Source organism: Mustela lutreola, chromosome 4, assembly GCF_030435805.1.
Source record: "Mustela lutreola isolate mMusLut2 chromosome 4, mMusLut2.pri, whole genome shotgun sequence".
NCBI classification, from domain to species: Eukaryota; Metazoa; Chordata; class Mammalia; order Carnivora; family Mustelidae; genus Mustela; species Mustela lutreola.
In genome coordinates, this window is record NC_081293.1 from 349,423 (window position 1) to 361,156 (window position 11,734).

Genomic DNA, 11,734 nt, shown 5'->3' on the forward strand with positions numbered 1-11,734 from the left:
GCATCCGGTCGAGGACGGTGTTCATGCATGTGCCCGCCAACCCCACGAGGTTCACTGGGGTGCACCTACCCCCACCACCCGCCAATGAGACTGTCCCCGGTTCCAGTCATCTCCTCCCGTCTCTTCAGGGCAGCTCGCATGTGCAGCCCTTGGACACTATCCTCAAGGTCGCTTCAAGGTTACATGCCTCCCCCTGTCAGGCAAACACTGAGGGCCAGGCCTGGGCATTCGGGGGTGGGATCCAGCAGGTGAGCCTTTGCTGGCCATCACCCTCCCAGAAACAGAGACACGGCAGCGTGTCCTCTCATCATCTGGGAGCACAGAGCCTTCTCCCCAGCCAGGCACCTGCCAGCCACGGCCCAGCAGAAAGGTGAGCCCTGTGCGGGGGTAGTCAGGAGGGCGACCCAGCTCACAGGGTTAGCGCACACTGCAGTCGGCTGCCACGGCTGGAACCTCTTAGAACTACAGGTTCCCGGGGGCCTTGCAGTGGGGCCCTGACGTGGGACCCAGTGGGACCCTGGGGGCTGCATCTTGAGGAAGACAGAGGAACAGAGGCTGGTCCTCCCTCAGAGTCCTGCGGTGTGGTGATGCTTCCGGGGCCCCCTGTGCACGCATGTGCCCCACGTGCACTCACACACATGCACCTGGGCCGGGCACACGCACACACACTCATAGGCCAGGCATGTGCACACGTACGTGCAAACGTGCGCGCATGTGTCCTCTCACTCCGGCCCCTCCCCCAGCATCCCAGTGACAGATCCCCAGGCACATTCTCTGCAGGAGACTCTGTCCCTCGGTGTGGCAGTGGAGGAGGCAGGTGTCCTGGGGGGTTGAGTAGGGCTCCTTGAACTGGCCAGAGTTAGACCTGATGCATTTTTTTTTAAAGATTCTATTTCTGTCTTTGAGAGAGGCGAGCACGGGCAGGGGTGATGAAGTCCCAGAACCTAAGTCAGGTTCGATGGGGTGAGGAGGTTCGGAGCCGACAACTAAAGAAAGAATTCTTAAGACGTTGTTGGTGCAAAAGGTGATTTATTAGAGCACGGGGACAGAGCCCGTGGGCAGTCGGAGATGCGGCTGCTGCCCGTTGTGAGGGTAGGCATGTTATATAACCCTGCGGCTGGGGGAAGGTGAGGGGAAGGGAGCTTTCAGTGGAGTTTTCATATGCTAAAGATGCCTACAAGGTGCCAGGATGTCCCAGGCCTGCCGGAGGCCTTGCCCTAGTGGCTGGATCAATCTTGTCTTTAGACCAGCCATTAGCATTAAGATAGTTGGGAGACTTTTTGGTGGGGTGTCACAATCCTGTTATCAATCGTCTTTGTTAGTGAGATGTAGGACATTTGTAAGCCAAGGGAGACTCCTGTCTAGCAGGATTGTGAGCTCCGCAGGTTAACTATTTGCTTATTGTTCATGGCAGTCAGGGCTGCCTGAGGGATGCTACACGTATGGAGGGGAGCGGGTGAAGAGCGGGTGAAGGCGCCAGCTCCTGCTTTGTCCTCAGCCAGCCTCCTGCTCCCTCATCAGGGGGAGGGGCAGAGGGAGAAGCAGACTCTCCGCTGAGTGGGGAACCTGACAAGGGCCTCGGTTCCTGACCTGAACCAAAGGCAGACGCTTCACCAACTGAGCCTCCAGGCGCCCCAGGTCGGACGAGTGTTCGGAGTAGACACCGCCCCGCCCCGCCCCCGCGTCTCGCAGGCCAGCGGGCCATCCGCACAAGATCCCAGCAAGAGCGGACCAGACGCCTCCTGGGGAACTGGAAGACGACTCGGGGCTGGAGGCCAAGGGCCCCCCAGGCTCAGCGGCCTTCCTGAGCCCACACAATCTGAAAGCGCTGGGATGTCCCGCAGCCAGAGTAAGAGACCAACAGTCCTACAAAATGGTTCCTTTAGGCATTTTCTCTTTATTGTGTGCACAAGTGTGTTATTTCATGACCTTAAAAATCATGGCCTTTGAAGGGACAGGAGTTCTTTGTCCTCTGTCTACTGTCTCTGGGCCGCGCGGCACAGCGCTGTAGGGTGGGGCGATTGCCATCACCACGCAGCTTGCCCGAGGAGCGGGGGCGTCCCTGCCCGCAGCTAGGCCTTGGCTCGCAGGCCCCCAGGGACCGTCCCCAGACAGAGCCTAACCCTAACCCTAACCCTGTGAGAGCCGTGGGTGCCCTCTGGGGGTTTGGCCCTGGCCTAGAGTGGGTGTGGGTGGGGCTGTTGGGTCCTCATCCTGTGCCACTACTGTGGGGGCTGGAGGGTCCCCACTGTTCCTGGGAGGCTCTTTCTCAGCCTGGGGCCCAGACCAGGCGCCCTGCTTTGGACATCTCAGAGACCAGGTGCTGGCACCCCTTGGAGTGGATCCCAGTGCCAAGCACTGCCCCCAAGAAATCTCTGGCACCCAAAGTTCACCCAGTGAGCCCTGGGTTCGAGGGACCCTCCTGGGCAGCTACTCTTGTGACCTGGGGTCCTACCTTGTGCCTTTCCTCACACTGTCCTCTTGCCCAGAGCCCCTCCCTCCCTTCTCTGCCCCCCGACCAGCTGCCTCTGGCCAGGCTCCTCCCTGTGCTATCCTGGGCCCAGGAAAGACGAGAACAGTCCAGCCTCCATGTTCCATGAACACGTGTTAAGTGTATCCAGGCTGCTGGGTGGGGACTTTTGGTTTAGCAACAGACCACGGGATCTGCTGCGCTTCCACGAGAGAAGTTGAAATAGAGAAGTCTGCTGCTGGCGGGTCCTGGGGGTGGTGCGCGCCTGCCCGGAGAGGCCATGTCAAGGCAGTGTGGTCATGGCCTACGCAGACGAGGCAGGATCACAGCTCCCAGGGTCTCTGGGTGGCTTGCTCTGGGGCTCCTGAGCTAGGACCAGACGGGTCAGCTCAAACGACAAGAGCAGGGTTTGGTAAGCTCCGTGGGGTGGAGTGGGGTGAGGTCCTGTCTAAGGGGCCCGTGAGAAGGTCTCTGCAGGCAGGTACACGGTTGACCAGAAGGGCTGCTCGGGGGTCACTGAGGGACTTGCTGCCCCGTGGCTGTGGTCTGGGGCCCGAGCTTTCGCAAACCAGCCTGAGCCAAATACTTGCCAGAGCAGCACCTGGCCACGGGCCCAAGGGCACCAAGGGGGCTGGGGACGTGGGCCTGGCACTGACTTCAAATGTAGCGGGAGAGTCCCTGCCACCTGCACATTTAGAGACAGATGAGCCGAGGCTCTGGCAGCGCCCCAGCTACCCCCCATTTCCAAAGTCTGGCCCTAGCTCTCTGCTGGAGCCGAGGGACCTCTGTGGAGCCCAAATGACCCTTACATGGGCATGGGCATGGAGTGTGAGGGTCTCAACCCCACCCAGGGCACAGAGCAGAGGGGGCCGTGTCGTAGTGTCCCCTGCTCCGACCCCACAGCCAAAACCAGCTCACGTGTTTCATGTTCTCGTCTGCAGACCTCACTCTGTTCTCATGGGGAGAGCGTCTGCAGATGGCCAGAAACCCCAGGGTGGGGAGTGACGTCTGCACAGCCTTCTGGGTGAGGGGACAAGGTTGGAGAGCGTACCACCTGGCTATAGCCACCCTCCTCTGGGAAAGCGAGGCTGGGGACAGGCTGAGGCAGGGAAGGAGCAGACTCGGGTCTGACCGGGTGTCCATGCTGAGGACACACGCTGGCCTTCTCATTCCCAGCCACAGTGGGGCTGCAGGGGGCCCCCCACGAGCTCCCAGAGTCAACGGCATGGGCAAAGGCATGAGTGTGTGTGTCGGCGCCCTGACGGCAGAGGGTGGCCTGGTGTCCCCACACACTGCCAGCGCCCCCATGTGTCCTGGGAGGAGGGGCAGGTGTCTGTAAACGCTGCTCAGGAAGAGGGCCACAGGGAGCCGGCGCGTCGGCCCTGGTCCCCCCAGGACGGTAACCTGCCGTGTCGACAGCATCAGGCACGAGCTCTTCCCGAGGAGCGGGCTAGACCCTAAGAGGACCTGCTGCCTCCCCAGCCTGCTCTCAGGTAGTCTCGTCAAAGAGCCCCTTTCCAAACGGTTCGGGCCAGCTGGGCTGACATGGTCACTGTGCCTTCAGAGCAGCCCGTGGGGCCCTTGGGCCAGTGTGAGGGCTGCAGGGCGAGTGTCCTGACCAGATGTGAGGTCCTGTGTGCACCACCTGGGCCTCGGGGAGGCCATGTCCACAGCCACGGCCCGGCAGCCCCTCCTGCCGTCACACGGGGTTAACCCCAAGACCCTGGGGTGTCTTCAGCTGCAGAGACACGAACTGGCAGAAGCACAGGCCCAGCTCCAGGTGGCCCGGAGTCCCCTGGGCGTCTTCCCAGGCGGGGAAGTGCGCGTGGGCCACGCAGCAAGTGTAGCTGGAAGAGAAGCGCAGCAGGGCCTCTCGGAACAGGGCCTCGCCGTCGGGGGCCCGCAGGAAGACCTGGCGGCAGTCCTCCAGCAGCACGTACACGAAGTAGAGCTTGTTCATGGTGTCGCAGCCCATCAGCAGCGAGTGGGGCGCCAGCAGCACGTTGGCCTCGCCCACCCGGAGCGCCAGCTCCCGCATCTTCTCCCGAGAGAACCTCCGGAACCAGCACAGGGCGTTCACGCCCAGGACGATGAGCAGAGGGCAGAAAAAACCCGTGGCGGACACTAGGTAGAAGCGCTCGGCCGGCGGGCTTCTCTGCAGCCCCAGAACGACGGCGAGAACGAACGCCATCAAGGAGAGGACGATCAGGAAGATGCCCAGCGGGACCCTGCAGCCCACGTAGCGGAGGCAGGACCTGGGGGACCGCACGCCGTTCAGGATGCCCAGGGCGTGCCTGTAGACCTCGGGGTCCTCTAGCACCTCCTTCAGGGGGTCTGGGATGACGAGGGTGCTGAAGGACCCCACCTTCCACGAGGGCAGGCTGTCCCTGTTGATGCAGCTTAGGCTCAGCAGGGCCTTCCCACTGTAGAGGGCGGGCGCCGGGCGCCGGGCGGGCAGGGCGCACTCCAGGCGGTGGCTGGCGTGGCACAGCAGCTGCCCCAGCTTGCGGTAGAAGCGACTGTCCGTGGCCTCCAGGTAGGTCAGGTGGCTGAGGTGCAGCGGGACCTGGCAGGGCCGCAGCAGGACGGGGATGACCGGCTTCCTCTCCAGGCAGTAGCCGAAGAGAGACAGGTCGGCCTCCAGGAGGCACCACCGGCTCCGCACGAAGTCCTGGCTCAGCACCAGCAGCACTTTCTGGCTCTGCTGGATGCACTCGGCCATGTTCTCCAGGACATTCCGGCCCGGGGTGAAGTCCCGCTCGTGCAGGCAGACCCGCAGCCCCGGGAGGTCGGCCTCCAGCCGGCCGATGAGCCCGCGCGTCCACACAGCGTCCACGCTGCTGTAGCTCACAAACAGGTGGAACTTCTCGCCCGACCGCAGAGGGGAGATGGCCAGCGCCGCGCCCTCGTCCCCAGGGCCAGGATCCATGGAGGCCACCTGGGAATCCACCCCCGGGGAGCTGCCTCTGGTCTCCGGAGAAGGTCCGCCCTCGGACTGCAAGAGATGGAGACAGACTGACCCGGTGGGCAGACGACCGCAGGCCACCCGTCAAGACAGGACTTTGGTCCACGGTCTGCGGCCACCAGCTCAGCCACCGACCGCCCGAACCACTTGCCAAGCCTGCCAGGAAATGATCCGTACAGTGAGTTTTCCCACCCACTCAGGACCCACTGGAGAAAGCCAGCATGCTCCCTTGACCAACGTCAGGAGACCCGTCTTCCAGCTCCCTGTCCCACTTCTCCATCAGGGCACCTGAGCCCCCTTCCCACCAGGACGCCTCCCATCCCCTGCTTGCCCTCGGTCTCTGCTGCGCACACGCACACGCGCACACACACACACACACACACACACACGTGGCATGGGACCCCCAATCGGTAAACTCTGAGAACTCAGCCTTGTTCTCATCTGCGGGGGCTTCCTTGATGTCCACACGACATCGGCTTTGAAAGGTCTGGGGCGCACGGTGGCTGCACCGTCCCGTCCTTTCTGTCTCTTCAGCGGCGGCTCATGTGGTTACTGGTCGGGAGGGGCTGCTGTGGACTGGATGTTGGTGTCCCCGGACTCACGTGTGGAAGCCCCGACCCCCAGGTGATGTTATTGGTAGGTGATGAGGGCAGAAGGGTGGAGCCCCACGGATGGGGTGAGCGCCCTCACCCCTCACCCCTCCAGCAGTGAGGACGCAGGGGCAGGCCCTGGGCACAAGCCCGCAGGTGGCCGCCCCAGACCCTGAGCGCAATGGCGCCCCGATCCCAGAGCCCCGGTCTCCAGACTGTGGGAAATGACCGTCTGTTCTCGAAGTCCCCAGACTGTGTGCTGTGTTCCAGAGCCCAAGCCGACCGAGTCAGTGCTCCTCCGTAATGTGTGCTGCACGGAAGGCTGTCCCACTCTCCGGAACACACTAGAACTCTCTCCTGTGGCTCCAGAGCCACACGTCACTTCCCGCTGCTCTGATTCGTGATCAGAGCTCTGAGCTGCTGCTCAGCCACTGGAGCTCTGCCTGCCGCGTCAGAGGAGGGTCACTGCGCGCCGTCTCCCCAGGACTCACGGCTGAGATGCTCCCCATGCCCGTGGCTAGCTAAGGTGACCCTGCCCGGAAGCTCTGCCCACTGCAGCCCTGCACACCCACGTGGTAGCTGGTTTGATGGACAGCGTCCCGGGCACGCTGGGCACACTGGGGGCTGCGATGCCGCTTGGCCAGGCCATCGCCAAGGGAGACCCCTCCCCTCCTGGTGAGCGGGAGCAGCAGAGTCAGGACCACCGGGGACCTGCTCCGGGAAGTGCAGAGGAAGGAGCCCGTCCGCCCACTCCCTGCTTCCACAGGGGCCCGGTCCCCACCTGCTCTATCTGGTCCCTGGGAGGGAGGCACCCACGTAGTGCTGATGGGGGGGACACATCCCCCAGCCCAGCCCAGCTCAGCATGGGGCTGGAGCCTTCGCACAAGGCCCCAGTGTCCACCTTCCTGCCGGCAAGCCCTGCTGCAGGCCATCCCCCAAGCCACCCCCCTTCCAGGTGGCACCAGCACCCAAGGACGGCAGCTCTGGAGCACACAAGTGGAAAGCTTGGCTTCCCCAGGCTCCCCCTAGGGAGGGCTGGCCCCCCCTTCTCTCACCGGCACCCTGCAAATGGGTAGTAAGGACGGGCCCTTGTCCAGGAGAAGCCGGCACCTACTCCACGGCGGTCAAGCGCTGTGACAGACACTGTCCTGGGCCCCGGGCGCCTGAAGAGTGTGGACTCTGGGCCGGCTGGCTCCTCACCGCCCCGTCTTCTTCGTCCTTGTCCTCGGGGAGGCCTGGCAGACAGCCCGGGACCCTCGCTCAGCGCTCTCCCCAGACAGAAGGGAGTTTGTACCCAATGCTTTCTAGAGGCGTCTCCGAGGAAGCCAAGTAGCGGGAAACCGAAAACAGGAAGCAAATCGGGGAAGCCCCCCCTGTGGAAGCGGATGGGTGGGCGGGGCAAGAGGCACAGCCCTTCCCAGAGCAGATTTGGGCTGGGACTCCGGGGTCTGGAGATCCGGGGCTCTTGAATCTGTCTGAAAGCGACGCTGGGTGCCTACGACGTGACTTTGCCAGACCCACTGGGCTTGCGGCTGCTGGGCCGGGCCCTCCAGCTGGAAGACGGGATGGGAAAGACTGGCGGTGCTTCTGTGGCTCCGGGCTGGCGTCACTGGAACAGGTCTGGCCAGGGGCAGGGGTGGACCCGTGGGGCGGGCTGCACCCTCCAAGAGAAGGTCCCAGTTGCTGGGTGGCCTCCCCAAACAGCCACAGGAGGCTCAGGTCACCTCCCCGGCTCCTGCCCTCTCAGGCCAAGCAGCCTGGGAGCTGCACCCCGCAACACCATTTCCCAAAGCCCCCCCACACCCCGTCACTGGCTCCTTCCCCAGTTCTACTCAGAACCCACAGGAGTAGCCGTCTGTGTCCTTCCGGGCCCTTTCCGCTTCCCAAGACCTCCTCCCCCTTGAGCCAAGGGTGTGTCCCCGAAGGCTGGGCTCCGGGCTCAGCTGTGGTCACTTCACAAACGGCTGTTCACACTCGCGGCTGAGGACACTCAAGTGAACAGACCCTGTCCTGCGATTCCTGGGAACCCAGGCAACCCAGGGCCCGCGGAGCTCTGGAAGCGGGCGGAGCTGGTGACACCGGCACTCGCTGCAGACCGCTCGGGAACACACCCCGGCCGCGTCCCCAGAAAAGCGTGGAGAGAGTGGTCTGCCCTGTGAGGACAGAGTCCTGTGGGACAAGGCCACATGCCCGGCTGACAGAATCCTGCCTGAAATGACAGGACTTCGAGGGACACACACGTCCAGAATTGTCCCTTTTTTGGAGGATAAAGATTTTCTTTTCTTTATTTTTTTTTAAGTTTTTTTTTTTTTTTTTTAAGATTTCATTTATTCATTTGACAGGCAGAGATCACAAGCAGGCAGAGGCAGGCAGAGAGAGAGAGGAAGGGAAGCAGGCTCCCCGCAGAGCAGGGATCCCCATGTGGGGCTCGATCCCAGGACCCCAGGATCATGACCTGAGCTGAAGGCAGAGGCCTTAACCCAGTGAGCACTCAGGTGCCCCAAGATTTCTTTTTTTTTTAATTTGAGGGAGGCTGGGTGGCTCAGTGGGTTAAAGCCTCTGCCTTCTGCTCAGGTCATGATCTCAGGGCAGGGAGCCTGCTTCCTCCTCTCTCTCTGCCTGCCTCTCTGCCTACTTGTGATCTCTGCCTGTCAAATAAATCAAATCTTTAAATATATATATATTTTATTTGAGAGAGACAGAAAGAGCAATCACACAAGCAGGGGCTTGGGGAGAGCGACAGGGAGAAGCCAGACTCCCGGAGCCTCGGTGCTGGGGGCTTCAGGGCCCACTGGGCTGGGTGGGGGGAGTTCCTGGGCTCGGGGCTCCGTCCCAGGACCCTGAGACCATGACCCCGGCCACGGAATCAGCTGAGCCGCCCAGGTGCGTATATTAGAGTTTCACAGCTAGTCCTTCGAGGGGCTCACCCCTCCCTGCTCGCCCTGCGGTCTCCCACCATCAGATGGACACCCAGCCCTCACCAACACCCAGTCTTCTGAAGCCAGTGTGGCCAGGGAGGAGAGGGGCAGAAGCCTCTGGCCTCCAGGCTTTGGCTCCTGCTTCTGGTGAGCAGCCGCTAACGGGGCTCAGGCGTGGCTTGCACTGGCAAGGTGCCAGGAGGGAGGACGGAGAGGCCAAAAGCGACTCCAAGGGAAGCTCCTCCGCTCAGCCCCTGGGAGACTCCGGGGCTCTTTGCTCCTGTGACCTGTGCCCAAGGGTGGGGTGGGGGGAGTCTCACTCCCATGCCCGGGGTGGGGGGGGCGTCACAGTCAGAGCCAGAGGGTGACCCTCCTGCCGGAGCTGGGTGGGAACCCCCTGACAGCTGGGGCCAAGGGCGCCGGAGGTCTGCGGCCCAGAGTTCTCCCAGCTGCATAGCCACTCGCACTCGGGTCCTGTAGCATTTGGGGACCCCCCCCACTTCCTGCAGTCACACTTACCCGGGTCTGGGTGGGTGCGCTGGTCCTGGACCCAGACTTCATCCCACCGGGGCCAAAGGGAGACTGAGGACTTTTCACTGCCCCCCCCCTCTCTCACACACACACTCACATCTGGCCTGGGGTAGGGGGACCCTGCTGAGCCCAGGCCCCGCTCAGACCGGCCTGGGGAGGTCCGGGGAGTGTGGGAGTGGGAGGTGGGCGCTCAAGCGGACCATCCCGTGTCGCACACTAACTCAGCTTCCCTAGCCCACAACTTTTCTCTAAGGCCTGTTTGCTCCTAACCCTTAAGTGCCACGGGCAGGGTTCCCGCAGATCCCTGGGGTCTCGGGTGAGCGTGACGCCCCGACCTCCCAGCCCCCAGGGTTCCGGTGTTTGCCCACCCAGTTCTGCAGGCCCCCTGCTCCTCTGGGCGTGGGAGTGGGGGATCCTGGGAGCACCCCGGTCCTGCCTGCCTTCCTTGGGCCTGGGCCCGCCCACTCCACCCTGACTCGGGGCAAGTCACTGGGTGTCCAGCACCAGGAAGAGGGGTCTGGACAGGGAGAGGGAGCTGGGGAGGCATTGGGGTCCACACAGCACAGCCACTGGCGGGGCGTGGGGGGTGGGGGAGCGAGATGCTTGCACCCCTCTCCAGGGAAGGTGACCCTCCCCGCCCTTGCCCTTCTGGGACACTCCCACCCCTCCCCTGTCACAGGTCAAGGGCCAAGGCTGCTCACTGAGCCCCCCCATCCGTAGTCAGGGACCCTCCGGGCAGTGCTCAGTTGTCCTTGGGGCCTTGTCAGTGACACAGGCAACATTGCACTCATAACCCAGCAACGGCCCAGGACAGGCATGTCGGCCTGAGCGACCCCCTGGCCTGCAACCGGCTCGGTTCAGGCCCCTCAGACCTCAGGGACCCCAGAGAGGGCGCAGCTTTCCTGGCCCACCTGGGCTGCTTCTTCCCAACTCTGTGCTCTGCCCTGGCGCTCTGGAAGCTTCCCAGGGACCATGAGGCTCACTTCCCTGTGGGCTGCTCAGCTCCCGACAGGGACCACCTCCTCACGGCAGTCCCTCTGCCCCGTGTTCCTGGTCCCCTCACAGCCCCTCACCATGGGACAGCGACTGTTTGCCGAAGCCGCTGGGAACAGGAGGAGTTAGGGGGAGAAGAGTGGAGAGGGGTGTGGGCGGCTGCCTTTGGGGCAAGTTCGCCCCTCCCACAGGCAGGGACTGACCCAGGCCCCGGGCATCCTGGCCACTGCTGGTGGCTGGAAAGGAAAGCAGAGGGAGGGAGAGAGGAGAGAACCCTGAGCAGGGAAAGGAGGCAGGAAGGCAGGCAAGCGGCTGAGCAGGCGGTCACCAGGCTGCTAGCTAGTCTGGGTGGCTGCGGCCCCTCGGCTCCCCGGGCCCACCCAGGGACACTGAGGGCCTCTTGCCTGCCCTTCCAGCCAGACCTGGGTCTCCCCCAGTCCTGAAAGCATCTAAGTCCATCAGCCCTTGTGCACCCCTGAGCCCAGTCTGGTGGGAGAGCTGAGTATAGACATGACCCCACCCCGGGTTCTTGGATAACCTGGGGGCCCCCCACCCACGTGTGTTGCCGGGACAGAGTCTGGAAAGCAAGCCTTTGCCCCCAGCCCTTGAGACCAGAACGTGGAGGGCTGCGACACAAGAGGCAGGGTGCCGCCTCACCGGGATGGTTCCTCCCAGCGGCTGGCTGTCCTGTCCCTTGGTGGTCGCACCGTTTCCTAGCCCATGGCCATCAAGCGTCTGAGTTAGGGCTGGATCGGAAGAAGAGCAGAAGTCCTAAGGCTCCCTGCAACTCTAGCTCTGCCCTTACCATACACATGGCCCTCGGACAGAACCTTAAACTCGGGGGGCTCAGCTGGGAAGGGCAGATGCTGCCTCTCGGAGGTCAAAGGCAGGGCTTTGGCCAAGCAAGGTAGCAGGGCGCTTTGTTCGACCCCAAGTGTCTGGGGTTTTTGTGGTTGTTGTTCTATCCATATGTTGCCCACAATTTAAAAACAAGCATGTTGGCCCCAGCACAGGTCCAGGGAGCCCCTCCTTCCCAGGCACAGAGTCAGGTCGGCAGGCTGGGCCTGGCCAGAGGGCAGCTACGAAGCCGCCAGGGTGGGTCTGTGGTCTGTGTGAGTAGAGGACACAGATGCTTCTGCTAGGACACAGCCTCCTGGGCCCCAAAATGTGTCATCCCGCAATGTTACTTATAACACAAGATGGCACATTCCCCACAATGGCCAGACAGGGGGATCAATCCAGCTGTCCAACACTGGAGGGAGGGACA

At 62.9% G+C, this 11,734-nt stretch overlaps 1 protein-coding gene and 1 long non-coding RNA gene across 4 annotated transcripts; one reads left to right on the forward strand and one right to left on the reverse strand.

The window, feature by feature from the left end:
• Positions 1-1,094: 1,094 nt before the first annotated feature.
• On the reverse strand, positions 1,095-7,354 carry LOC131830498 (uncharacterized). 3 transcript variants are annotated; one of them, XM_059172741.1, is made up of 2 exons: positions 7,320-7,354; positions 1,095-5,465 (listed from the first exon to the last, which is right to left on the reverse strand). In XM_059172741.1, the coding sequence occupies exon 2, from the start codon at positions 5,397-5,399 to the stop codon at positions 4,170-4,172; it is 1,230 nt and encodes a 409-aa protein (XP_059028724.1). In that variant the 5' UTR covers positions 5,400-5,465; positions 7,320-7,354; the 3' UTR covers positions 1,095-4,169. The 3 variants fall into 3 exon arrangements, with proteins under 3 accessions (XP_059028724.1, XP_059028723.1, XP_059028722.1); XM_059172740.1 differs by having other exon boundaries at positions 7,140-7,346; XM_059172739.1 differs by having other exon boundaries at positions 1,096-5,465; positions 7,081-7,345.
• Positions 7,355-7,505: 151 nt separating this feature from the next.
• On the forward strand, positions 7,506-8,312 carry LOC131830507 (uncharacterized). Its single transcript, XR_009353181.1, has 2 exons — positions 7,506-7,643; positions 8,057-8,312. It is a non-coding gene; the product is annotated as an uncharacterized LOC131830507 (long non-coding RNA).
• Positions 8,313-11,734: the final 3,422 nt, after the last annotated feature.

Bases quoted from the DNA above. Each gene is read 5' to 3' on its own strand.
- LOC131830498 (XM_059172741.1), bottom strand. From the start codon at position 5,399: ATGGATCCTGGCCCTGGGGACGAGGGCGCGGCGCTGGCCATCTCCCCT.